General features: G+C 39.1%; 2 protein-coding genes across 5 annotated transcripts; one reads left to right on the forward strand and one right to left on the reverse strand.

Moving 5' to 3' along the window:
* Positions 1 to 764: 764 nt before the first annotated feature.
* Positions 765 to 11,084, forward strand: kcnj12b (potassium inwardly rectifying channel subfamily J member 12b). Of its 3 annotated transcripts, none has more exons than XM_084134634.1 (2): positions 765 to 1,262; positions 7,266 to 11,084. In XM_084134634.1, exon 2 carries the CDS (start codon positions 7,340 to 7,342, stop codon positions 8,606 to 8,608), a length of 1,269 nt encoding a protein of 422 aa, XP_083990760.1. In that variant the 5' UTR covers positions 765 to 1,262; positions 7,266 to 7,339; the 3' UTR covers positions 8,609 to 11,084. The 3 variants fall into 3 exon arrangements, with proteins under 3 accessions (XP_083990760.1, XP_083990762.1, XP_083990761.1); XM_084134636.1 differs by having other exon boundaries at positions 765 to 1,010; XM_084134635.1 differs by lacking the exon at positions 765 to 1,262 and adding an exon at positions 3,061 to 3,587.
* A 3,964-nt stretch (positions 11,085 to 15,048) lies between these two features.
* LOC311072278 (uncharacterized protein) lies at positions 15,049 to 27,642 on the reverse strand. Of its 2 annotated transcripts, XM_084097182.1 has the most exons (21): positions 27,492 to 27,642; positions 27,295 to 27,379; positions 25,578 to 26,013; positions 24,946 to 25,036; positions 23,952 to 24,072; positions 23,383 to 23,487; positions 23,164 to 23,220; positions 22,978 to 23,046; positions 22,797 to 22,886; positions 22,607 to 22,716; positions 22,423 to 22,446; positions 21,783 to 22,290; positions 18,627 to 21,044; positions 18,398 to 18,545; positions 17,101 to 17,206; positions 16,763 to 16,922; positions 16,574 to 16,681; positions 16,212 to 16,298; positions 15,826 to 15,931; positions 15,656 to 15,729; positions 15,049 to 15,574 (listed from the first exon to the last, which is right to left on the reverse strand). In XM_084097182.1, exons 1-21 carry the CDS (start codon positions 27,506 to 27,508, stop codon positions 15,503 to 15,505), a joined length of 4,992 nt encoding a protein of 1,663 aa, XP_083953308.1. In that variant the 5' UTR covers positions 27,509 to 27,642; the 3' UTR covers positions 15,049 to 15,502. The 2 variants fall into 2 exon arrangements, with proteins under 2 accessions (XP_083953308.1, XP_083953309.1); XM_084097183.1 differs by lacking the exon at positions 22,423 to 22,446.
* Between the last annotated feature and the right edge of the window lie 277 nt (positions 27,643 to 27,919).

A 27,919-nucleotide genomic window follows, 5' to 3' on the forward strand; every position in this document is an offset into this window, starting at 1 on the left:
TTTCTTTACATTCCATTGATAACTCAACATGGATTCACTTGAACCGTTTGTTGTTTACAGTTAACTTCTCAGCCCTTCGTTCAATAGCAGATCAATAGCAGTCCTTGTAGATCAGTTCCAAACATAGCAAGCAATGCACAACATGAAACAGTATCAGGTCAAGCCACTGCAACCCAAGCTGGCATCACAGCGAGCGCCTTAGTATGTTTACAATGAAAGGTCTATCTATCTATCTATCTATCTATCTATCTATCTATCTATCTAGAGAAACGGTCACACAGACACTTCTAACACCACACACACACACACACACACGGGTAGGAGTCAGATTAATTAGTCAGCATGACCATGCATGACAGATGAGCATATACATGTGTTCATTTGTGCTTATTTGTAGAGGCAAATGTCCTGGTTCTGTCATCATCCTTGTGTGTGCAACCCAAACCAAAGAGCCAGCCTCTTTAAAACGATTATTCATCTGAGAACATGTTCTCACACTCACACGCACACACCTTATGCAAACACTATGAAAAACCGTGTCCACAAATCCCAGTTCACAACTAAGAGAAAACAGCACAAAACCATTCAAACAAAAAGATCTTTAGGATTTGCTAATTTCACAGACTCACGGGAACACATTTGTCAGTCTGTAATCTATTCAGCCAACGTAGAGGGCAGTAAAATTTTCTTATTTTGGTTTTGACCACCAGGCTGCTTTTCAAGAGCATCGGTGAGACTGTGGTCCCTGCAAATGCCAACTTCAGAGAGAGAGGGAGCAAATGAGAGAGAGAGAGAGGGTGTGAAAAACTGCAGCAAAGATCAGATAGCAGACAAGGGTGAGAGAGAGGGGAAAAAAAGGAGAGAGAAAGAGAGAGCAGTTTTTTAAATGTTCAAAGAGACGAGGTGGCGCACTGGAACATTAGGGAATCTCTGGACACGTGAGGATGACCGCGGCAGTGCTGAAGATTACTGAAACGTCAGAACAACACTCGTTGATGGAACATTCTGAGGTTGTTAGCATATAATCTGCAGGCTTTAGATAAGAACCTCCTTCGAATACATGCGTACATGTGTGCGAGTTTCCTTCTGTGTAGGTGACGCTAAAGATGAGGACCTCGTTGAACAGTCAAGGATGCCTTTTTTTCTTTAAAAGGGTGTTTTTTCCTGTAGGGGAACTGTAAGATATTCAATGGAATCATGCTTTAGCTCAACTTCAGATCTCTCTCTTACATATTTCCATGCACACAAAGGGAAGAAAAAAGGTAAGCAGAATATGTTTTGTTGTTATTTTAAGCGCCTGTTGACTGCACATATTCCTTCAGCTTCTATCGGCTCTGTCTCACTCACATGGACAGTCTACAGGTATTTTCTGCAACCTGTAGGCGGTTTGCGTTTTTGATGTCTGCGAGTGTTTTGATGCCTTTATGTGCCGCACATGAATAGAGTCATATAGAGTAGGTGATGGTCATCAACACTGCATGTCCGGTACCTTCACTTATCAAATCAATGAGGGGGCTGTCACACCCAGTACAGCATTCCCACAATGACAGATGTCCCCTGAATAATGGAATATGTTGAGAATACTTTTGTTTTTAAAAATCTATGAGCATCATCTAAAACATCTCAAATGTAGTCTAAATTTAGATTCGGTCAGATGTAATCCAAATCGGGATTGTGTAAACGCTGTACGTTCAACACTCAGACACCTGTTTGGATGAATATATCATAAATATTTTATGGTTTTTGAAAACCAGGCTGAATGTCATTGGCAAAAAGAAAAGTCACCAGATGCAACTCTGCGGATCCTTCTCAGCACTGCACAAATGATGAGGGTGATACGAGTCTAAGTTCATAAAGTTTGTTAAAGGAGAACGATGCAGCTCTGGGCTGTATTGTAAATGTTTGTTGGGAGGAGCAGTGTGGAGTAATATCTGAAGTCTGTCAACTGTCTGTCAAAGTTCTCACAAACTGCCATCACTTTAATTTCTCATCATATATGCCATTTTGGGACTGGAGGAGCTGTTGGATGGGTAGAATGTTAATTATGTCTGAGAATTTAAAATGACAGCTGTCTGGTTTGATTCTAAGTGTGCATGAAAAGCAAAAAGGACACAGAATGTTCTCTTCAGACTAAGTTTCCGTCAACCAACCACCATAGGGTGCAGGCATTTACGTCAGACTCTCATAACCGAGATTATCTTCTCCCACAATTCTTTCTTAATGCTACTAAGAACTGCCTCAGTACAAAACCTTTTCTCAATCATGTTTCTTGGTTTAAAGAAACCTAATTTATAGTTTTATTTAATCTTATTTTAGTGCAAAACATGCAGTGCATATTTGAGAGATCAAAGCAGAGATCATTTTTTTATTTGACTGCAAAACACTTATATCTCTTATATCTTATATCACTTTATATTTTATATTATATGTTATATAAATTTAGCTACCACAGAACATTGATTAGCTTATCTTTACTCATCATAGCGCCACTATCGAACCACTACATGATCAGAGGATCTGCTGACATTTAGAAAGGAATTATCTGACATCACATCAGGACGCAGTGAAGATACTGACCCCACTGTCTCCCCTCAACTGGAAATCTACTTTGTATTCTCACGGCTATCATTGAAAAACTTATTAAGTGATCAACTGTCTCTCTCGTTTCATGTCTCTTCTCTCAGTTTTGAGTGATTGGCCACCTGGATGATGACTAAAATAAACACCGCATGAAGCCGACAGTCGCCCCTCAAACAAACACACACACCTACACACACACACACAAAATTTCTACCAGACAGGTTTCCATGGAAACCTCTATATCCCTCTAGTTTTTCTTGTGATTCTTTTATTTTTGAGAATTGTAAGAACTATGCTGCATTTTTTTGCTTTCATGGGTACACATGAAGGAAATTATATGTTTTTCTCATTATCACTCTCGCCGAATCTGAGGCTTCTTAGCTATTCGCACTCACCAATATAGCACCTGACACTACCCAGCCCCCAGTGTGTGAGTGTGTGTGTGTGCACACATGTGGAGTCTGTGTGTTTTTATGTCTCTCTGTCAGTACAGTATGTCTTGGAGCGCAGATTCTTGCAAGTGTGTGCGTGCATGCAGTAGCCTGACTGAGACAGGCATCTATTATTAGAAAGACAGATCACTTGACTCAGGCACTGGCTAGACGCCTAAATCTGGACCCCACCGGCAGCTCCCGGCTCAGAGCTCTGTCAAAAAAAAAAAACAGTAGTGAGAAAATTTGAATAATGATAATGATGATAACGATAAAAATAAGGACCGCACTCCAGCTCCTCTCAGGCTCTGAGGTGTGCGCACTTCACTGTACGAATGTGCGGAGTTTCACAGGAAAAGTGTGAAATTACTTTAATTAGCTACATCTGCTGTGAAACAACCAGACGACAGTTCTGCTCATCTGCTCTCTCCTTACTCACACTCACAGAACAGCACTTTCACACACACTCTCACAGAGGAGTAACACACTTTTTTAGCTGCAATGAAGACTCACAAGATTCATTTTGGGACTACTTTGGCTTGCATCACACAGGTTTACCTGTCATTGACATTTTCGGTATTCTAATACTATATATCTATATATATATATATCTATATATCTATATATATATATCTATATATCTATATATCTATATATATATATATATATATATATATATATATATATATATATATATATATATATAAAATTAATAGTTTGGACTTTTTAATAAATCCAGATATTTGTTAACATTTTATTCTTTTTATCATACTGCTGTTATTTTTTAACAGTATTAAGCCAATAGAGGCTGTGTGTTACTGTGTTTTTACCATGTTTAAGTGGCTTTGCGTCTAACTGCCTGTCATATTGCTTTAGTTTATTAAATAATTTATTAAATAATTGCATGGTTATGCTCATACATACTGCAGTATGTACATTTTTTAAATGTTTTTGAAAGAAGTTTCTTATGCTCACCAAGGGTGCATTTATCAAAAAATACAGTAAAACAGTAATATTGTAAAATAGTATTACAGTTCACAAATATAGCTGCAAGCAGCCATTATCGGGGCCAAGCACAAAGACAAAAACAAACCATGCCAACATGTCTGGGAGTATCAGACCAACTGCAACAAAGAGCAATTAAAGACAATTTAAGATGATTTTACACAAAATGGGTGAAAAAAATCATATACAGTCACTAATAATATGATTGGTTTGTCACTTTTGACTTGGCGCTAGGGATGCCCCAATACCACTTTTTCACTTCCGATACCGATGCCGCAGCTTTGGCTATTTGCCGATACCGATATCAATCCGATATTTTTATTTTATTCTTGAACTAATACTAATACTAATAAAATATATGGAAGCACTTTGCTCAGTTAGCCACATAAAAACATCTCACTCAAATGGAGAACAAATACTTCTCCAGTATATAGTCCACAAGTTGATAATGAAAGACTGCCACCCTTTATTCAAAAGACCTTGAGATATGTTTGGTAATTGTACTGAATGAATTTAAAATTAATTTGCTATATTTCAGATCAATATAGCCTATTTGTTTCCTTAAAATTTTAATTAACTTTAACTTTATTCTCATCTGAATTATAAATAATTTATTTCTGTATAAAATAATACTACCATTAAAAACAACATACCATTCTTTTTTATCAATGTAGAATGTGTAACTTAAAAATAAACAGATTAGTGCTCTGTTTTAGGACAAGAAATGAAAACCAATGCAATATGATGAATGTCCAAAAGATGAGATAATTTTTGCTTTTAAACAGTGTGTGTGTGTGTGATTTTGGTTGGGTGACAGTTGTAGGTTACAGTTTGACAAGAGTTTACAGTTTGACTAAAGCACAATGTTGTGTTTTACACAAATATAAGTAGGCTAAACACTTTGCAGTTTTAATGATGTCCTGTATGAACAAAATGACGGAGTATGTTTTTATGTTTCCACTGTTTGATCGTGCCCGTGCCTCTCTCTCTCTGACACACACACACACACATTCCAGCATTGCAATCTTGATATCGCAGCCTGTTCATTATGCTGCGTTCACACCAAAGCGAATAGAGCGTCAAATTCGCGTCTATCGCGTCTAGTTCGACGCTTGAACATTTTGAATCCATTTAAAGTGAGCGGACGCGCGTTCAGAGCTAAGGCGGGGCTACAGATTAGGTGTCCCTAAAGAACCCGCATATGTCTATGCGCAGTTCCGCATTACATTAATTAATGTGCACGCAAGTTTTATTTATTTTTATACCGTGTATTCTCCGTGTAAATCCATGCACCGAACCGTGACGCACGTACCGTTTCGGTTCAATACCAATACATGTACCGTTCCACCCCTAATAGGTATCGGATTATATTTTTGTCTCCCCTCCGATCTCCGATCTAGCGTTCTGGGCCAGTATCGGCACGATACCGTATCGGGACATCCCTACTTGGTGCAGTTACGAAAATTGATGTGGTGTGGTCAGAGTGAGGTGACAATGAAACATAGAAAGTTAGGTGTCAATATGTCAAGGCATTGCAGAGATAAAGCCTGAATGTCATTTTGGCATCATGCCTCAACTTTTCTGCTGCTGTAGGCTATATGAAATTCCATCAAATTTAGTTGGTACGGTCTGGGGATGATACGATTAAATTTTGGTGAAAATCGGACAAACGATCTAGGAGAAGTTCGGAAAAAGTAGGTTTTAAAAGAAAATAAAGATGGCGGACAGGAAGTTTGGCTGACTATGGCAAAACTGGTATCTATGTTTTCGGCATAACCCAAGGAATCTATTATTACAATAGGCAAATTTATTCAAAAGTTATTATACAGATACAGCTTTACGTCTGTTTTCACAAGCGCTACGTAAAACTAGTTTGCGCGGTATTCGAGAACGGTTTGACCAATCGACATGAATTCCATAACTTTTTGTCGGCATGGTCTGAAGATGGTCTGGTTAAATTTTCATGAAAATCAGAGCAACTGTCTAGGACGAGTTTGAAAAAGTAGGTTTTCAGAGAATTCAAAATGGCGTACAAATTTGAAAATGCAATCGAATCGGCTTGAGCTAAGGAATCAGAGTAAAAATAATTTTGTTTTTTTAGCCCTTCAATAGTTATTATAGCATAACATGAGTGAAACTTTGGACAGTTGGTGGCGCTAAAGGGATTGAGTAAGAGACTCCAAATTTGCTATGGTGACAGTTCAGACTGTCCTCTATCAGTGTGCCAAATTTCATAATTTTCCCGCAAGTGGTTCTATGGGCTTAAATAGACTCCCAGAGCGGATGAAGAATAAGAATAAGAACGCCAACGATTACAGTAGGGGCCTCCGCACCTTCGGTGCTTGGCCCCTAATAATGTTTTTCTATTTTAGTATATTTTAGCAGTCTTCAGTGTCACAATACTTCAGAAATCAAGAAACATTTCTTATTATCAATGTTGAAAAAAGTTTGTTGGGTAACATTTTACTTAAAGCCTTTATGTATAATGCATTATAAAAGTATTAATAATGTATGTTATAATTCCTTATATCTTTTAATAAATTATTGTAAAATGCATTCTAATATTCGCAGATTCCCAGTTACGTCTGAAATTGGTTGTCTGTCATGTGTTTTAATGCATTATAGATTATAAAGGTGTAACAGTGAATAGATACAAATTATAATGTATTATAACTGTGCAGTACTATTATAAAAGTACTGATCCCAAATGAATGGTAGTGCATATCTACAATATAGGCCTATTTACAAAACAAAATAACTCAATTTACACAAGTTATACTGTTTAAGTTTACATACCTTTGGTTCAATATTCCGTGTTACCTCCCTGAGAATCATTGACTGTTCGCCTTTGTGACTGTTCTTGACAAATTTCCTCCAGGTAAGTTCTTCAGAATCCCAGCATGCCCTGCACATCTGAATACTTCTTCACAGTGGCTTTATGTTGTTGACAGATTTGTCACTATCACAAACACAAAAGGTTACAATCACACACAATATTGAGAACAAATGGTGTGGAAACTTTTGAACAGGATAATTTGTGAAAATATGTTTGTCTTTTAATTTGTGCACATTTATTTTATCTTTTGGGATATACTTAATTGTGTTATGCAGCCTTTTTAGGGCAATCTTTTTAAAAATGCTAAACATTTTACAAGGAGTTTGTTAATGTATGAGCACAACTGTATGACAAACAATGTACAATGAACAAAGACTATATAACTGATATAATTTTTTTTGCTTCATCTTCAGGCAACACAAACTGATCGAGAGCTGCTTTGGTACTCTCTCCCACTTACGGATTAGTTCTGGCCAGGCAGAGTGGCATGAGTGTGGGCAAGCCCCACCGCTACAACATTGTGTCATCGGAGGAGGAGGACGTGTTCCGCCACGGCAACATGCCCGCCCTCGGCAATGGCTTTGGTAATGGCAAGATCCAGACGCGCCGGAAGGTGCGAAGTCGCTTTGTAAACAAGACAGGCCAGTGCAACGTCAGTTTCTCTCATATGGACGAGCAATCCCAGCGCTACCTCGCCGACATCTTTACCACCTGTGTGGACATTCGCTGGCGGTGGATGTTCGTCCTTTTCTCCCTTGCATTTGTCCTGTCCTGGCTCGCATTCGGGTTCGCCTTCTGGCTTATTGCTCTTGTCCATGGTGACTTAGACCGGCCCTCTCAAGACGACTTCACACCGTGCGTCATGCAGGTGAACAGCTTTGTCGCAGCATTCTTGTTCTCGGTTGAGACGCAAACGACAATTGGCTACGGATTCCGCTGCGTGACTGAGGAGTGTCCTTTAGCGGTGTTCATGGTCGTCTTCCAGTCCATTGTGGGCTGCATCATCGACTCTTTCATGATCGGTGCCATCATGGCCAAAATGGCACGGCCTAAGAAACGGGCAGAAACGATACTGTTCTCGCAAAATGCTGTCATCGCTATGCGTGACGGGAAGCTGTGCCTCATGTGGCGGGTCGGGAACTTGAGGAAAAGTCACATTGTTGAGGCTCACGTACGGGCGCAGCTAATTAAGCCCCGAATCACAGAGGAGGGGGAGTACATACCTCTCGATCAGATCGACATCAATGTAGGTTACGACCAAGGTCTTGACCGCATCTTCCTGGTTGCTCCCCTCACCATCCTACATGAGATAAGTGAGGAGAGTCCGTTGTTTGGAATCAGCAAGCAGGAGCTGGAAACATCAGATTTTGAGATAGTGGTCATACTGGAAGGGATGGTCGAGGCGACTGCAATGACGGCTCAAGTGCGCAGCTCATACCTGGCCAGCGAGATCTTATGGGGCCATCGCTTTGAGCCTGTGGTGTTTGAGGAACGCAACCAGTATAAGGTGGACTACTCGCACTTTCATAAGACCTACGAGGTTCCCTCAACGCCTCGTTGCAGCGCCAAAGACATGGAGGAGAACAAATCCTTGGAATCTGGCGCCAACTTCTGCTATGAAAATGAGTTAGCCTTCATTAGTAGGGATGAAGAGGAGCAGGAGGAGGACAGGGTTGAGAGGGGGACTGAGCTAGAGACCCTTTCAGTCAATCTAAACTTTGATCAGAGGTCGTATCACAAAGAATCTGAAATCTGACCACTGATTGTCACCTTCAAAGACTTTGCTTTATTGTAGAATCAGCCTATTCTTTTAGTGTCGGTTGTAACGAACAGATACAGAGCAATGCAAGTGCCATATGAAACCTTGACCCACTGTCCTAGAGCCATGCTGTAGTCGAGGGCAGGTCAGGAAAAGAAAGTGCTTTTTGTAGTTGTCGGAAATGTGAGGCCTTCCTTTAGGAAAACTTGAAATCTGATTATCTGTTTCTATACTGTAGTTTGAAGTGATAGCTTTAAGTAGTATCATTATGCAATACTAAGCTAGCCTGGGTGCCATTTTGACTAAATCTTTCTCTTGTACACACAATTTGCACAAAATAGGATGTTAACCACTAGTGTGTTTGCTTGGATATTGAGTAGAACCTGATAAACTCTTGTTTGGTGTGATTTACAGCAATAAAGTGACTTGAAGACTTTATCCATGCGCTCCATATTCTACTGATTTTCCCCCCCACTACGTCAGAGCAAAGACTGTATTGTCTGATAGCTTTATTTTTACCATGTAATGAGGTACTACTATAGAGGTGTGTGGAAGATAATTAACACCTAAATAGACACTGCTAACTGACAATGAGTATGATGGCTCCCAGGCTAGCAAACAGCAAAGACACAAAACTATTTATTCAGTATTAGAATGTGAGTAGATAAATATACAAGTATGTGAGCGGATGAGTGAAAGATGGGATACAGTTAAACGCTTTTTTTCCCACAACATACTACCATTTTTCATGCTCAGGACAAACACCCTTGTATAAAACCGCTTACAATGACAGCCAGAGGAACAACAGGTTTAATGTTTAGTGATATATTAAACCCACAAGTCCTGGTTTTGTGTTGCTTTCACAAATACAGGATATTTACAACGTTACATGTTTTGCTATAGCAACAGCTACATTTAGCTAGTGTGTGTTTTATGAGCTATGACCTTCAATATGACCTTTCTTTATTGAGTTTTTGTCCTCAGTATCAAAACAGCTGCCCACTTGCGAATGTGAAAGGAAATGATCAATACTAAAAGCTACTTCTATGGTAGATGCTAAAGAATAAAAAGTCAGTATCAAATTAAGGGCACACAGCAAAAAAACTTGCTTTCCAGAAAAAAACTTGTTGATTACCCTTAAAACAATACCAAAGTTTAATTTGCTTACCTAATTGGTGAACTGTTTTCTGTTGATTTAAATATAAGATAAATCATTTTTATATCCAAAAGACCTTATATCTTGTACAATTTTGCTTAAAAATAAATATAAATAAACAAAAATACTGATTAATAATTTTTTTTTTTTTTTTTTGCAGTGCAATTTAGGTTGCAATGCCATGCAATATTTCAGGGTGAAACTAAATTGTCAACATTCAGCATAATACAACAAGTCCATTTAATTACTCAAGTAGATTTCAACTCACAAACTAATCTAAGAGGTCGAAATTAATTTCAACAAGCAACTGACAACAGACGAACACTAACCACCCACCTTGGGTATATCTTACATGATAATTAGAGATCACGACATTCTCTCTCCTTTTCAAAATCAGAGCAAAGAGAATTGGAGAGGTGAGAACGAGAGCCGGAGACAAAAAAGGAACAAAAGAGAGAGCGTTCACCCACTCACCTCATCCATCACTTTGCTCTGTGGGGGAGTGCCTGATTAAATAAAGAAGGCATAAAATAAGATGATTTAAATAAATTAAACGTTTCATCAAGTTAGATTACAGCCAAAGTCATCCACTCTCCCAGAGGAAGAGAGGAAAAAGAGATGATCCCCTCAACATCATCCACTCTCCAAAAATACAGTATTAGACTATACTACGTCATGAAACCATCATATAACCCAAACCCTCAAAGTTGATTGTTTTTAAAATGCTGTCTGGTCATGAAAAGAAAATGGAGTCATTATTCACACTATGTTATGCAGCAGCTTGGCTGATTTCAGGTCACGTCCTCATAACCTCTTCAAGTTGGCTTTCTGAGAGTGAAAGTGAGACAGCTCATGCTGATATCAGCTCTTCAGAAATGAAGGCAAGATAGATATAAAATAGTGATGTACTGAGCAAGGAAAAAACAGGTCATACCAGCTCAAGCTGATTTTTTTGTCTGGTCCAAAAATGTATACCAGCTCTAACCTCCTGCTTAACCAATTTGGTCAACAGATCAAAACCAAGTCTACCAGCAGGTTTTCCAGCTGATCAGCCAACCAGTTTAAAGACCATTAATGATCACCTTGGACCCACAACCATGTAAAACCATCCATATACCTGACCATATATGGATTTTCCAGCAGAGAGAGAGAAAATAAGCAGGGATACAACTAAAGACAACACAGAAATACAAAACAGTATCAACCTTTTTCTGAAATGCAATACAAATGTCTTCCCAGCAATAAGATCCAGAAGTGTACCTTAAAGGAACACGCCGACTTTTTGGGACTTTAGCTTATTCACCGTATCCCCCAGAGTTAGATAAATCCATACATACCCTTTTCATCTCCGTGCGTGCCGTAACTCTGTCTGACGCACCCACCGCTAGCCTAGCTTAGCACAAAGACTGGAGGTAAACAGCTCCAGCTAGCATACTGCTCCCAATAAGTGACAAAATAACATAAATATGGTCACATGAGAGACAGCCATCTTCTGATCGTATACATACTGGGAACTATATTCTCAGAAGGCGAAGCACTGCTACTTCTGCGGAGTGATTTACTCCAATCTGAGCGAACTCTCTGCCCCTCACCACGGGGCTTCTCAGGTGCTGCGAGCAAATCACTCCGCCCAAGTAGCAGTGCTTCGCCTTCTGAGAATATAGTTCCCAGTATGTATACGGTTAGAGGATGGCTGTGTCTCATGTGACCTTGTTATTTGTACATGCTGTGACTATACAAATCACAACATGTAAATAGGAAAATGTTGGCGTTATCTTGTCACTTATTGGGAGCAGTATGCTAGCTGGAGCCGTTTACCTCCAGTCTCTGTGCTAAGCTAGGCTAGCGGTGGGTGCATCAGACAGAGTTACAGCACGCACGGAGATGAAAAGAGTATGTATGGATTTATCTAACTCTGGGGGATACGGTGAATAAGCTTAATAAGTGAATAAGTCCCAAAAAGTCAGCGTGTACCTTTAAAGAATCAGAACTACCTGCATAAAATACAGGATTTGCATACTAATATTAAACAGAAATAAGTATAGCCTGAGTGATGATGTGTAACTTTGGGCAGCTGGAGGTGACATGAGATTGAAAGAAAGCAGAGGATATTTACACCAATGAGTTCCTAAAAAGATACAGTTATTAAATGACATAATTCAAACAGATTCAACACTGCCATGACATGAGGATATAACTGATTAAACTGATTAAGCACATAACATATAGGTGAATCATTTTCTGTCAGAAGCAGTGCAATCTAGCATGAAACAAATGTCATTGCAATACGAGGGAGTGAATTGTGGGTTGTGGGTTATTATCTATCCACACTCGGCACTCTAATGTAACTTATTTAAGCACAAAATAAAGAAAGAAATAAGACTTAAACGTAATTTGTGTAATAGGAGAAGTTCATCTATCACTTTGCAACTATTGTAAATTATTCAAATGCTGTTATATAACAAATCTAAGAGCTATATGAGCATCCCGCTGTCTGTCATCAGAAGAGAATCATAACACACATAGCCATGGTGACAAATGTAACCATGGTAACAGTCTATCTATAATTATTGGATGTATAGGCCTATCTATAGATTTGTTTCTTTCTTGTTCCACTGTTGCACCACCACGCACCTTTTAAATCCACCGTTAATTAATTATAATGCAACGTTCAGATTAAAAAACTTCCATTGCCACTTGACAATCAAAGTTTTTCAAATCTGTAATTATTCTAATTCTAAGCATAACAAAATAAGAATGGATTGTAACTTTCAAATCTGAGAATTAATTAAGCCAACATATGGGCTACATACTCTGTCTCTAATTGCCATCTCTCATTCAGTACATAATAACTATGGGAACTAGAAGCATGTGTGCCCTATAGGTTCAAGCCTAAAAGCTTTGAGAATACTTGTCACATACAAAGGTCAAACAGATCATGTACATTTGCCTTCTGAGAAGGCGGGTAATTAACGCCAAATATAACACAGAACCAGGAGAGAAACCGCACGTCTACGCAAGCACTCCTTACATAATTCATAAAAATGCCAACGATGCTAATATTTAAAATATAGATCAGAGTACTGAAGGCTCAACATTAACATTTTAAAACAATTTAATGTGAACATTACGTTTTGATATTGAGCTCAAGACTTTTGAAAAGACAAAACAATCAATCAATGCTTATTACAGCAAAACAGCACGCCATGACATTGACAAGATTTCATCTCAGCAATAGGATCCAGAAGTGTACCTTAATGAATCGGAACTGCACAATCAGGGAGTTTATATTCTACAATTAAAGAGGAAAAAGTATTAAACCTGAGTATGATGTCACTTTGTGTAGCTGGATGTAAGAGAGTGCAAAAGATGAGGATACTAGGAAAACGGGTCCATTAAAACTGTATCAAATCTCACCTTCAACTGCATGAAGTATTAAATTGTGATTCCAGTACTCTCTCTCTTTCTGTGTGTACACGTGTCATGTGACGTTTACTGCCATGTTACTGATAGATAAACCAAATTCTCCACTGTACGATTCTCCCTCCTATTTTTACATTTACATTAAAGACATGATTTAGTGGTTCTCAACCTTTTTGACATGAAGGCAATGTCCAACACAATATTCAAAGGGCCCTCATAGAAGCAATAATATATTTCCTCTGATATGTTTTGGTTTTAACTATGATAAAGCTGCTACTATTAATACTTGATAAACTATATAAATATAAACTAATACAGTTTATATTGATAAACTAAAATCAAATAGTTTTAAATAAAAAAGTACACCTTGATTTTGTTTTCTTTAGCATTTTAATTAAGTTAGATTATTTTTATATAATTTAAATCAATAATTTAAGAGATTGCTGAGGCCATCTAGAGGGCCATGGGCCACTGATTGAGAAACTCCTGCTTTAGTATGTTTATTAAGTGGTGTTCCCTGTACTGTAGGCTGGTGGATATTCTAATACTACATTGTGATATTACATAACCAGATACACTATTTTACTGCATATATTCATTCTCTACAAAGTTGAATGCATGTTATGTTTGTAATGGCCAACCGTATATTTTCTAATAACCAGACAATAATAAGATAATTCCCCACGAACTACTTTTAAAGTGCTGGCCTCTCTGTGCTGAAAAGCTGTCAGTCAGTTTTAAACCTGTTTTCTTTCTTTTTCTTTAACCCAAGATCTGGTCTAGACAAAATTGAAGTGGATGCAAAATGCACAGAATATAGGCTAAGCCTCAAAGGTAAGCTTTGCATCCATAACATGAGCTTAATAGACGATTTTGTCAACGAGATGTAGAGCGTGTTTAAAATTAAAATTAAAATGTCAATTTACCGGTTACAAAAACGGAACTTTGCTTACCATTCCTGTAAAACTATAAAAACATGTTTCAGGTGGAGGTGCTGACTGAGACAGAGAAACTTGAAGAGGCAGTCAGTGAGTGACATGATGCAACTTAAACACGTTACCCAGGAAACACGAACACTCTGAAACGAGCTGAATAGGATCATGGACGTTTTGTACACACTTTCGGTTAGAGAGAAAAGATAGAGAGAATTAAGCGATTGCCATTTTAAAATTAATCAGTGTTGTGAAAATGTAACATAATGAAGAGATCATCGTTTCAAAGCAACATGCATTATTCATAAGTAATTACTGACAAAGAAGCAGTCAGAAATTTAATTAGAAAGCGCACACACCTGCCGCGCTCCTCTCTCTCCCTCTCTGTACAGATTTACACGGACCCCAGACATGAAAACACAGCTTTGCTGAGACTTATAAGCAAGCAAAAAATGAAGACCCATAAGTGATGTGAAACGATATCGAGCCCGTATTAAATGAGGGAAGCTGCCCGACGCCCCGACCGCATGTTCAGATACTATCGGTTAATTGGTTTTTTGGCTAAATGCTTTCACGCTCGCACTCAGTAGCCCATTATGAAACCATGTGACTTTTAACATCTCCGACAACTCATGCTAAAATACAAACAAAGGGATTTGACTATTAACATTTAGTTAGCAAGTAAAGGATTTTTGCGCTTACTTGTGCTAAAGTTTTCCAGAATCCAGGCAAAGCACGACATCTAGTGGTTAAAAAAGATACTACCGAGAGTCGTGACTGAAATTAAAGCAATCGCAAAGTAATAGCACTTTTAAGACAGACAGAAAAAAAAAAAACCTTTAAATATATGCGATGAATAGTTAACCTTCACTTACACTAAAAACATCTTTAAAAGCTTGGTAAAGGAAGACACCGTGACATGTACAGTATGAGGACTGTTTATCAGAAGGCTTAAAGATTAACAACAATAATCTGAATTAAAAATAATGATAAAATAGCTTATCCTTGCAGTATTTTCTACACAAATATCTGCACCTAAGAGCCGAAAAGTTGACAATACTAAACAAACAAGAATTTCAATACAGGAAAACTTGACTTTATTTATAATTAGAGATAAAGAAAATCAAACTGATGCTCAATCAGGCATAAACATGTAAATATAAACAGTTTACGATTTAGAGAGACATCCTCATCCACAAAAATGTGTTATATTGTCTAAAGTAGTAACAAAACAAAAATTAAAATGACTGATGTAGGCTACACACACACCTGTGACTAAAGGTAAAGTTATAATTCATTGTGTAATAAAGATATACAATTCATTTAAGATTTAAACCCACATAATACACTAAAATGCCTCTCTCTCTCTCTCTCTCTCTCTCAGATCTTTTGCGTGCTAGTTAATTCAAAGAGCTTCATCCTCTCCAGAACAGTGAGTCCATCCTTAACACTCTGAGAAGAAAATAAGAGAGAATGTTTAATTTTTAGGGAACATCAATATTTTGTACCATGTAACTGCACAGATAATCCCACCTTGGATGTGGCCGGCTGTGTGAGTGTTGAACAGTCCTTCACGAAGTCTGGGTTGCTTCTGGATTTCATCAGATCTGCAATAAGCATTTACAAATTGTGAATAAGTGCATGTTTATGCACTTATTTGTTTGCCTTCAAAGTAACATGTCCGTTATTGTAGATTTGCTTACCATATTTTAAACACTGCTGTTGAGCTGGCACCATCCTCAGTTCACTGAAGTCACTTTGAGTTTTGACTTCTAAAAGGCTCAACTCAGAGTCTATCTCTTTAAAATGCTTAAAAAACATAAAATAGAAACAGAGTAAATAAAAAAAACACTATTTAAAATGTGTTTACCTATTTAAAAGTTATCTTATTAGGAAACTGTTATGGGTAAAAACTGCGAATAAAACAAAATAACTTTCACAAATGTGTCATACTCATAATGTGTTTGTGTTGCTCGACTAAAAACTTAGGCTACTCAATATTCTCATTCCCAGTATAATGTCCTAGTATAGTATAATATAGTATAATAACCCAAAACTATTTATTTGTTTTAAATTAAAGAGGTGTTACCATATTTCCTGCCAGCAGTTCCAATTTAAGTGAGTTGATCTCCTGTTTCAGACACTTAATCTCCGATTCCTTCACTCTGAGATTTACCTACAGCATCAAAGAACGAGACAGAACACATCTGTTTTTACACATATAGACTTTATAGCACCTTTGATGGAATATTCTCTAACGTAATCTCATCTGAGTGGTAATATAACCCATGAAGGATTATTTTATGGAAGCCGATTATATGTAGTGAACTCAGAGAGCAGATAATTTTAATCTGTGTTCAGTCAACCATTCCCTGCTAATTTTAGTAGTATAAGTCACTGCAAATCTGTGAAATTTGGGCACTTCGCCACGTGAAGGGTGTCAAGTTGTACCTCCAACTGATACATGTCTTTCTCCTGAGAAGACTGGGAGTGCTTCACCTCCCCATTCATGCGTGAATGCATTAGGGATAATTCAGCAGCCAAACACTCATTTAATTCCTTAAAAAAAACATAGGTGAGGCAAGCAGCGAAGTAATGACTGTATAAATATGCATATTTTTTGTGTGCATGAGCATTTACCTGGTTGTGAGTGCGAAGCTCCTGGTTCTCTCTGTGTGTTGAACTCAATGCCTCTCTTTCTGTTTCTATAGTCCGGGTCAAATGAGTATTTTCCAGACATTTCTGAGAATACTGCTCTGACAACACCTCCAGCTCCCTGTGCAACGTTTCTAGCTCCTCACTGCAGAAAATGCACCAAGACACATGCACTTCTCAGTGGACAGAAAAAATGCAATGCAATTATCCCAATAATGATTGGATAAGGCATATGGTTATTATATAGTTCTGCAACCCTAAATTAACATTTGATGGTGTGGCTGACACAGTTGTCAGATTAATAATAGACATCTCACACGCACTTATATTGTGCACGAAGCTGGCGGATGTCCACATTGGCTCCATTTTGCAGGGCTTTCTGAGTCTTGTCCATTTCCTCTTTATGAGCTTTCCTCATGGCCTCAATGGCTGAACAATAGCAAATATTATAAAAAAAGAAAGAAAAAAAGTCAGACAGAAAAGAACAGAACAGAAGACAAAGCACCATAGATGCTAGATCACGCTTTGTATTTCTAAGCATGCAGAGCACAAATGTACATTTATTCATTTAACAGATGCTTTTGTCCATAGGTAAAGCTGCAGTCCATAACTTTTTTTTGTGTTCAAAATTTACATAAGCGAGTACATCACAAATCCATTTTCCAAACCGTGTTTTTGTCTTATCCTGAATCACTACGGTACACCTATAATAAGTGTTTATATTCTGACTATTTTAGACTGGTATGGGTCGTACCACTGCAGAGTAGCCCAGTACCAGCGTGACTTGTCATGGCCATAAACAGAGAAGTAGCTCCAGCTACAATGTTCTTCCGCAAGACGCATGAAGTTCTGTTTATTAACCGCTAGAGCGCCAAAAGTTACGGACTGCAGCTTTAAATACAAGAGAGTAGTACAAATTTAGAACAAACCCCATGTATTTAGCTCTGTAATTTCCTTATGCATGTTTCTGCTCTTTTTTTTGGTATTGTGCATGAGTGTTAAAAGGGACAGTTCACCCAAAAATGAAAATGGTCATTAACTCAAACTTATGATGTTTCAAATTTGTTTTGACTTACTTTCTTACAAGAAACACAAAATGAGTTATTTAGCAGAATGTCCAAGTTGCTCTTTTTCTCACAATAAAAGTCAATGGTGACCACAGCTGTCCCTGTTTCCCATCCAATTTCACAGTATTGCAAAAAGAGCAGAGTGAACATTATGAAGGTTTGCAGTGAAATGAGGAATAGTAAATGACAGACATTCAATTTTTAGGTAAACTATGCCTTTAACTCTGTTCAGCTTAGTGCATAGTGCTATGTACTGTATTGTAGTCTTTGCTGTAAGCCAAAAGTACTTGTCTGGTCTGTTGTGTTATGACAGGGGAGTCCAAACCTGCTACTGGAGGGCCACTGTCCTGCAGAGTTTGGCTCCAACTTGCTTTAACACATCTGCCTTGAAGTTTCCAGTATGCCTTGTAAGACCTTTATTAGCTGATTCAGGTGTTCATTTGGGGTGGGGAGCTAAAATCTGCAGGACAGTGGCCCTCCAGGAGCAGGACTGGACACCCCTGTGTTACGTTATGTGAGCTGAATGAATAAGAGCTAATGCTGAGAGGAGAACCTGCAATGGTGGCGTTCGTTTCTTCCTGCAGCACTCTTTCTCTTTCCTCTGTCAGCCTTTCCACCTCTCTCTGATGCTGCCTCTGCATCTCCTCAACCACTCGCTGGTGGCTGTCCTCCATAATGCTGAAACCATGCTCATATGTGGCCTAAGACAAAAATATAGTGTACCTTAATTTTAGGTATAATTACATGTTAATCTCATGCTGTAACAAGAAAGCTGTGGGCACCTTGATGGTTTCCAGGTCAAGCTCGAAGGCTTTGACATCCTTGTTGCTGAGGTCTGCCCTTAAACAAGTGACCTCAGTCTCAAGCTCTCTGATTCGGTCTTGCAGAGAAGTCACAGAAACCTGATCAGTCTTGTCACTCTCATCTAATTCTGAAGGGGTTGCAGCTTTTGGCTTTGACAAGTTCTGAATGTAGTATTCATGAAGACCGCTCATCTCCTCCTCATGGATTTTCTGGAGCACCTGCAGCTTCTCATCAAACTCCACCTGCAATCTTTCTGCTTCTTCTGTCTTCAATTGAGCATTGGTCTCAGCTGAAACACGTTCCTGTTCTGCCTTTTTGACAACAATGCGCTCCTCACGCAGCCTCTCTTCATAACACTCCGTCTGTTCCTGGAAAAGAGTCTCCATACTACGACACATGGCACGACACTCACACTGAGTCTGCTCTCTCTGCTTGCGTAGGGCACTCATCTCTTGCTGCAGGGCCGAACGCAGACGACAAGCCATGTATGCCAAAGTGGCCTGACACATTGCAGCCCTCAGGATGGCTGTAGGAGTTTCACCAGGAAGGTCAGTCTCTCTATACTCAGACTGTAGCTGTGTTGAGAGGTTGTGCAGTGACTTGGCCTGAGCTCGGAGCTCTACTACCAGACTCTTTCTGCAAGCAAGCTGTACCTCAGAGTCCTCAAGGAGTAGATCGGTCGCCAGCTCGTCCTCCATCTGTTCACTGTAAGGTGCAAGTTCTGGTGGGCTAATGTCAGCAAGTTTGGACCCCTGCTTGGAACCGTTTTCCATTTTGGTTCCAGACGAGGAACTGTCAGATACTGGCCAAGGCAACACATAAAAGGGCTTCAATTCCTGTTGTTCTTTTGAGGGATGAGTAGACAGACTATGTAGGAGGTATGCCATCTCTGCTCTTACACACAGTCTATGGATCACATTTTCACTCAGCGTATTGTCTAGCAGATCTTGCTCGAGAGGGTCCAAGAAGATCTGAGAGTAACTAGGTTTCACAGCCCCATTATGACTGCCTCCTTTAGCCATCCTAAGCACTTGGATATGCACCTCTGACAATCTATTAAGCAACTTTGTACTGGGATTCTCAAGTGCAGAGGCAATCCTTTGGACAACCAGTGCCTCCAGCGACAACACTCTGCTGGCAATGTCCAGAGCTTGACTCCTCCCTGGACTTCCATCATCAAAAAGGGAGATATTAGCTTTGTCCGAAGTTCTGTCTAAAGTGGTTCCCTGCAGGCTATGCAAAGCTCCAGTAAAACTCGGCAGAGCATCCATGGAGAGTCGACCTTCTGGATTATGGAGGGATCTGTGGGAGCACCAAGAATCACTGAGTGCGTGTGGTCCAGTGTTGAGCTGTTGTTGTTGTTGTTGAAGATGCATGGTAAGCTCCCGGAGTCGCTCTTCGGTGTCACACAACTTGCGCTCTAGTGCCTGGATCACAGAGATCACTCTGTGTGACTCATCTGCCTGAGTAGTAGGTTGTGTTTCCAAATATTTTTTCCCTTTCTGTCTGTTCTGTTGCGGCTCAATCAGCGTCTTACATAAAACATTAGTTTCATAAGGATGGGTTTGGGCTTCCTTTAGCCTTAATTCAGTCTCCTCTAGACTACTGCCCAAGACTGCCATCTTAACAAGCACTTCCTGGAGTTCACGTTCCTTCCTGTGCAGCTCTTGCTGTTGCTCCACCAGCTGGGTTTGGAAGCGCTCCTCACTTACTCTCTCACAGTCCAGCAGAGCACCTCGCAAACTCTGTATTTCCTCACAAGCTCTTTCATAATCATGCTCCATGTCGTAATAAAGAGTCTCTTCATTTTGGAGGCGTGCCTGCAGACGACTGACCTCACTGTCGGACTCCTCCAGCTGGTTTTGTAGCTCCTGGCACCTTCGTACAAGGTCATCATTAACTTCACCTGTTGGCTTCTTCTGCAGCTCAGCCTCTTTCTGCCTTAAATGCTCCTCTAGTTCCTTCGATCGCTGTTCCGATTGGTCGAGGCTGTCATTGAAGCTCCTCCTTTCTCGTTCCTGGCTCTCTTGCAGGAGGCACAGGTGCCTCTGTAGCCGGACCTCCTTTAAGGCTTGCGCTTCTTCAGTTGCTTTTAGACGGCCCGTTACCTCCTCTAACCGTCCATGCAGACTCTCCAGTGCCTCCTCGCGTTCCTTCAGAAAAGTTTCTGCCTCTTGAATCTTTAATTCTGCCCTCTGAAGACATCCCTGGCTATCGTTAAGCTCAGCTTGTAGTCGGGCCTCAGTATGTCGTAACTCCCTTTCTTGAGTCTGATTCTTCTCATGCTCAGCCTTCAACTCTCTGCGCAGGCTCTGAAGCTCCACATCCCACTGCCATTCTGTCTGGGTTGAGGATGAAGAAAAGGCGACTGGCAATGGAGAAGTGGAGCGATCAACCTGTAATGAATAGCAAGACTTTATTTCAACTATGACAAATGATATGTAATGATACAACCAGGGTTAGAAATGAACCTTTTCACTCATCAGCCAATTTCGCTACTAAAAAAGTTAAAAGTTAAGTTCTGCCAAAACTAAAATATCAGAAATAAACCAGATTATCAAAGTCACATCTTAGATTTAAATATAATTATTATTAAATCTGATTCTGAATTACTGTATTGCTTTCAGCTTTACGACATTCTTCCACCGTTTGCAGAAAGGCCTACCATTAAATATAGACACTTGGTCACTTTTTGCCCAAGAGTCTTTAGACATGCAGCATTTATGAGAAGGGGTTGGAAAAGGTGGCCTCTTAATTGTACGTACATATATTTGTCCTAAATCTATGTATTTTTAATGTGAGTGACGCTGTGGTGCAGCATGATTTTGAACAGCCGAAGTCGTAGTTGGGCGTCGCAGGTGTGCGTACGGTCATAGAAAACAATATGTTTGAATTTTAAATTAATTTCTCTCTCTTTACGTGTTGTTTTGCTAATGTTTGAGGCTCCTTTTAGGGGAGGGGCTCTGATAGCAATGCCATGCAAAGTGATAGAACATAATTTGTGAATCATAACCAGACAAATTGGCTAGTGTTGATAAGCGTTACCCACCACAGTGGATTTTCACTTGAATTTGCCGGGTTGGTGGGTGTTAATTTCAAACCCTGGATACAGTCATATTTGCTTGTTACGTTACCTGCTTTTCTTCTTTGGGTTTAGCTTTGAGTAGTTCACCAGGGCTGTCACAGTGGACACGTACTGTCCCTGCATCAACCTCTAAGCTGTCTGGGCTGATTGATTCTGGGGAGGTGCGACGTGACACTGTCATCAGTGATAAGTGTGATGGTATATCAGCGGACATGATGTTCAAGCTTCGCCCCTGAAAGAGTCTAGTCTTCTGAAGATATTCGCTCTCTGATGCCTCAGAGACAGAACGTATGATCGGCTCTTCAGGGGATGATGCAGGGGCAGGAGGCACCGAGCGCTCACTGTTATAGTTCCATTGCCTTCCTGACAGATCATTTGACAACTCCTCCTTGTGCGATTTACAACTTAATTCTGCCCAATCAAAGGTTCTGTAACGTCCCTCTCTACGGCGCTCACGGATGCGACTCCTTTTCTCCTCCCCTTGGGGAACTGTATTGTATTGGGAGGAGTCTGTACGAGCCTGTGCACCAGTCAATGGCACCTTTTGAGGAATAGAACTGAGGAAAGAAAAGATGTAGCAAACTATGATTTAGTTATTACAATTAAAATATATTTTTATGCGTTTACCATATATACCCTTTTTTAAAAATGAAAAAACACTTATGGTTACAGCAAAAACACATTCAAACCTGGATTTTATAGTAGGATTTTTCCTTGTATAGCATTGGAGAAAAAGAAAAATGGCTGATTGTAAAGTCAATCCCCTAACATGGGATTGTTTTGTGAGCAAAATAGAGCAGGGTTTTGACAAAATATTTGTAACAACTGGATTAATGCACTCCTGAGAAATGCAGCTAGCTTTCAAGCTGTTACCATGTGACATCAGGGGCAGTGCTGGGATGAACATTTTTCATTACTGCCTGGACCCAGTTCCGTCGTATCCCATAAGTCATTGCACAGAGGGTGAAGACCCCTTCCTTTGTCTGTATGAAAAGAGGGATGAAAAAAATTAAATGAAATAGACACAAACACATAAGCTTAAATATAGCTAATATACACTCACGTGAATCTGAAAGCCATAGTTTCTTTGTACAGGGAAATCTGTAACATCGTAACAAGTAGACAAATTGATCTCACCATCCACATCAGCTGCCTAGGTGACAAAACAGAGAAAGACCAGTTAATTTCTCTTAACTGCAAAAGGCAAATCAGTTATTATGATGATTCTTTATAAATCAGTTTACCTCTTCTGCTACAGAGTCACGGTAGAATCTCAGAGTCTGGTTAGTAAGAACAAACCAATGTTTCTTCCACTAGAGAAAAGAGAACATCAGTTTACATACACCACTTTACATAGTAAAAAACATTAACAAATAGATTGACATCATTCAAATATATGTGCCCTGAAACACTAAAAACTTCAAAATCACCTTTCCGTCTTCTCCCAATCTAGACATCCATCCCTTTTTGAAATTAAGGAGGTCGGGCTGAGAGGAAAAGAGCATTAGCAATGTCATATGTGATAATGCAATGGTTAATTATGATTAACTAGATAAATTAGTCGCTACATCCCGTAAGTCATTTGCTTAAATGTATTTACTGGCATAATAAAAATACACATTAGGGTCATTCTGATTGGTTGTACTTACTGTGGGTGTGGGATCAAGACGTCTGCTTTCCAGCGATTTGGAACGGAAGCTGCATGATGTGAAGGGTCGCGAGTGATCAGGAATGTCATCATTAGGGGAGGAATCCTACTTAAAGCCAAAACAGAATGAAGAAAATTCACATTAAAGAGTATTGCTATTAAATGTAATTTTACCTTAATTCAATAATGATCCATTTACACTACCATTCAAAAGTTTGGGGACAGTAATTTTACTTTTATTCAACAAGGATGCATTAAATTGATTGTCACAGTAAAGGCATGATGTTACAACATATTTCTATTTAATTATTATTTCTATTTAGGTATTTCTACTTAATTATTTTCAGGGTTCTTTGATGAATATAATCAAGGTTTTTCACAAAAATATTAAGCAGCACAACTGTTTCCAACACTGATAACAGTAAGAAATGTTTCTTGAGCACCAAATCAGCATATTAAAAACCCACTACTAAGTGCACTGAATGCAACAAGTGACTTAAAAATTCTTACAAACCTCAAACTTTTGATCTTTAGTGAACTTAGTTCAATTAATCCAGAATGAGTTTTCACCTGAGATGTACTGACAGTTGTCTTATGGTCATTTTGTGCAGAAGATGAGGAAGTGAAGGTTGATGGGGGAAGCTCGTTATCTAGAAATGAACCCTCCTGTTGATCAGCATCCTGGTATCTCCTAGAAGCAAACATGCAAACATATAAAAGATATTCTAAAACAGCGGATATCAATTTCATATTCGACTTTAAGCTATACAAATTCTCAAAAAAATCAAAAGTTCTGAGCCTAATATACAAAAAAATATAGACACTGAGAAGACAAAACAGAGATGGATTGTAATTTGTAGTATAGACCAACTGGAATTCAGTATGTACATATTATAATGGTAACATTAAAGTTAAGATATACATAGAAAATACAATGAACACCTAAAACTGAAATGACAACAATTTGAACAAACTGCAGACATTTGTTGAGGAAATCAAAAATCAAAAGCAGAAATTTTGAGGAACAGCAACGCAGTGCTGCAAAGCGATTTAACATTTAAACACATTGAGAATTGTGGCTTGTAGAATGTGTTTGTAGTAAAATGGCAAATGGGAAAGCAAGCAGATCTGGTTTGATTTGACTGATGGAGATGGGATGAGGTCTCCTGAAAGATAAACAGAAAAATGCTTTTGAAGGAATTGCAATAAAATGATGAACACTAGAGGGAGCCACAAACATTATACATGAAAACCAACTCTGTGCAGTGAAATGCAGTCTTACCTCCTCCGATTTCCAAACAGCCGGTGAACTTTTCTTCTTGGTCTGGGTGCTTGATGTGCTTCATGTCTGAGTGTGTGTGTCGTGGATGTGTGTGATTGTCTCTTCCCATTGGACTCCAAACTTTTCTCCCAAGAGCAACCGACCACATCTTCAGGATCACCCTTACATTCCCCCTGTGAACTGTGATTGGTTGGTGAAGGAAAGGGGCAGGGGCTAAGGGGCTTTAAGGTAGGAAACATACAAGGATGTGAGGCAGGTGAAAAAACAGGATCACAGTCACACCTGGAGTCACGTGCTTGTTCATCTGCAACACGAGGACTTGTCTTCTCCAGAGAGGAATAGCCGCTTTCAGTGCCCAATCGACTCTTAGTACCTAAGACAGCAAATGAAACCAAAGCAAATTCAGTCCAGATCTAATCTGTATTTCCAATTCTTACTTAGCCAGTGCACTGACATGAGTTTACAAGGAATAAAAACTTGAAGAGTAACATATTTGTATCATGGCAGATAAAAGTGCCATTAGTTTCATAGTTCACCCAAAAATTCAAATCTGGCATAAATCATTCACCCTCATGTCTTTCCAAACCTGTATGGCTTTCTTCCTTCCATGGAACACAAAAGGAGAGTTTCTAAAGAATATCCGATTCGGATAAGATGTATGCAATTATAATGAATAATAAATACTGGAGCCTTCAAGTTTAAAAAAGGACAGAAAAGTACCACAAAATTATCATAAAAGTGGTCCAAACCAAAGTAACATTTTTGTGCAAACTATTCTAATTCTTTACTAGAAACATTAACAATGGTTTTAGCTTCACCTTTATTTCTTAAGCTGACAAATCAGTAAGAACTAAAACCATAAACAAGTACATCTAGTTAATGTCATAAGCCCACACACAAAAGACAGGCCGTACCGTCTGTGCCGGAGCAGCTCGAGAGCCGATCGAGTGACGAAGTGAGACAGGAGCCAAGACTGGTATTGAGTGAAGAAGCATTACCACTGCTGGAAGGAACCCCAACTCTACCATTGAGTGACTCCTCCTCCAGCTCTTTCTCCGATGAAAGCAACGAGACCTCCTCCACGGTGCTCAACATGCTAGTTGTTCTGTCTTTTTTGGTGGCCCCTTTAGTACTGCCATTTCTGCTGCTGCCATTAGTGGCACTGCTCGTACTCATGCCAGCACTGTCACTGATGGACACTTTACGACCACTATTATCACTAGAAGTGATGCTGCCTTGTCTATTAATGCTGCCTTGTCTGTTAATGCTGCTGGTGAAACTACTTCCAGAAGTGCAAGTTTTTTTAGCACCACCACTGCAGCTGCTAGAGGTTTGGTTTTCTGCTGTCTGCTGAGAGAGAAAGACAGAGACAAAGAATATAGTTGAGTAAATCAGAGACTGACAGGTTGCACACAAGCGCTCGGACAGCAAAATCCAATTGGCATGGATGGTGAAGGAAAAGCCTCTCTTTCTATATACAACCTGCTTGATAAACAAGCACGCACGTCTTTTGCTCTCTGTTCCCACTTTGCAAACTCTTTACCCTCCCTGGGGTGATGCTCAATAATCCTGTCCAGATCACTTAAGTTAATTCTATTAAACTTCCATCTGACTAGCGCTTCAAATTACACAAAAACAAAAAGCACACACACACAAAATACAGGAACACAGCATTTCAACTACATGATGTTAAATGTTGCAGCACAGTGGAATGGCACTTTCACACACTAGATCAATTTGGTCTGCTGTCAGCAGAAAGAATAGGCAGAAGGTAAGGAGGGATTAGTAAATCAACTGGACAGAAAGACGGGCACAGCACTTAGAAATGTAATTAAAGTAAAGAACAGAGGAGGAGGGCATTTAAAGGAGCAGTACTCCAAAACAGCATTATTCTATCAACATTACTGTGATCATCTAAAAACAAACCTGTTCCAGGAGCACTTGAATATCCCTTTTACACTTAATCTGGTGTAACAAATAATGGTGCAAGTGTCCATACACACTTATAATTTATATGAAATAGAGTGGACTTTACTGTACTGTAACAGAAAAACATTTACTCAAGATAAAGGCACATCTGCCTTTTCCAATCATGCTCCGCATGCATGGAATGAGCTTCAAGGTATACAAAACATGGAATCTGTATCATCTCTTGATCTGTTAAAAAATATTTTAAAGTCCATTTTTATAGAACAATGTCAATTACAATGACTTAAAATGACTTTTAAGTGTGATTTCAGATATTATAATCATCTGGATATCTAATCAACCTCTAGTTTAAGAAGAATTTGGTTTGTAATTACTTTCTGAATATTTATAAAAACGCTGAATAATAGTACTAAATCCTGCTACGTTTAGTGCAGCTACACCTTGTAGATCTCAAATGAAATGCTGACAAGGTGTAGAAAACAACAATAACAAAATAAATGGAATTTTTTTGCTAAAACTAAAACATCTAAAAACAGTCAAATAAATTTCAGTGCGAATTTTTATTATTTTTAAAAACCTGCCATTGAATGTTTCTGGTCATTTTCATATTTTACCAAAGCAAATAACTAGATGGTATATTGAAAAGATATTAGATATGATACATCACATAACATGTTTTTATGAAATATGAACAAGACTCACTTGTGGTGGGTGGACTTTATCCTTCCCCTTCTTCCTCTGATTTGATTTAGCAGCTTTGGGGTAAACAAACAGATTTTCCTGCCACCTAAATAAAACAAATACTGTCAAATTCATATATAGGACGGACCCCAAAAAAGGACCCAGGCTGGAAATCACACTAATATGCAAACTCAAACAAGCATTCCGATTTCTCTTACTTCTGCTTTTTGGACATCACTCTTCTAGACTAAAAACCTCCGGTTGCAAAGAAGTAGAGAATTACGAGCAATAAAAGAACAAGCCTGAACAACCCCAAAATAAACGGTTCTAAAGCTGGTGTTCTCAACACAGAAACACATGCACACACTCTAATCCGAGGCTCCTTGACACCTTCTTTTACACTCTTAAGGGATTAGGTCAGCCTGGCTGAGATTTACTGACTTATAACACTTAATCAGAAACAGACGGATCAGACAGAAAGAGAGAGATGCTTTCAATTGAACTAGTGAACAGAGCTGAGATTGTGACACAAAAACAGGATATTTAACAGCCTGACTTCTTTAGCCTCTTTTGTTCCATTACATCCCAACATATATGATTGCATACCATAAATGTTAATGGATGTATATATCAAGTGGGATCAAAA

This window comes from Abramis brama (genome assembly GCF_963993115.1).
Source record: "Abramis brama genome assembly, chromosome: 1".
Lineage (NCBI taxonomy): Eukaryota > Metazoa > Chordata > Actinopteri > Cypriniformes > Leuciscidae > Abramis > Abramis brama.

Coding starts and splice junctions, on each gene's coding strand:
- LOC311072278 (XM_084097182.1), bottom strand. Junction 24,073..24,945: donor GAACAAGCACGTGACTCCAG/GTGTGACTGTGA, acceptor GTTTGCTTCTAG/GAGATACCAGGATGCTGATC. Junction 16,923..17,100: donor CAGCTTCGTGCACAATATAA/GTGCGTGTGAGA, acceptor CATTTTCTGCAG/TGAGGAGCTAGAAACGTTGC.
- kcnj12b (XM_084134634.1), top strand. CDS start 7,340: ATGAGTGTGGGCAAGCCCCACCGCTACAACATTGTGTCATCGGAGGAG.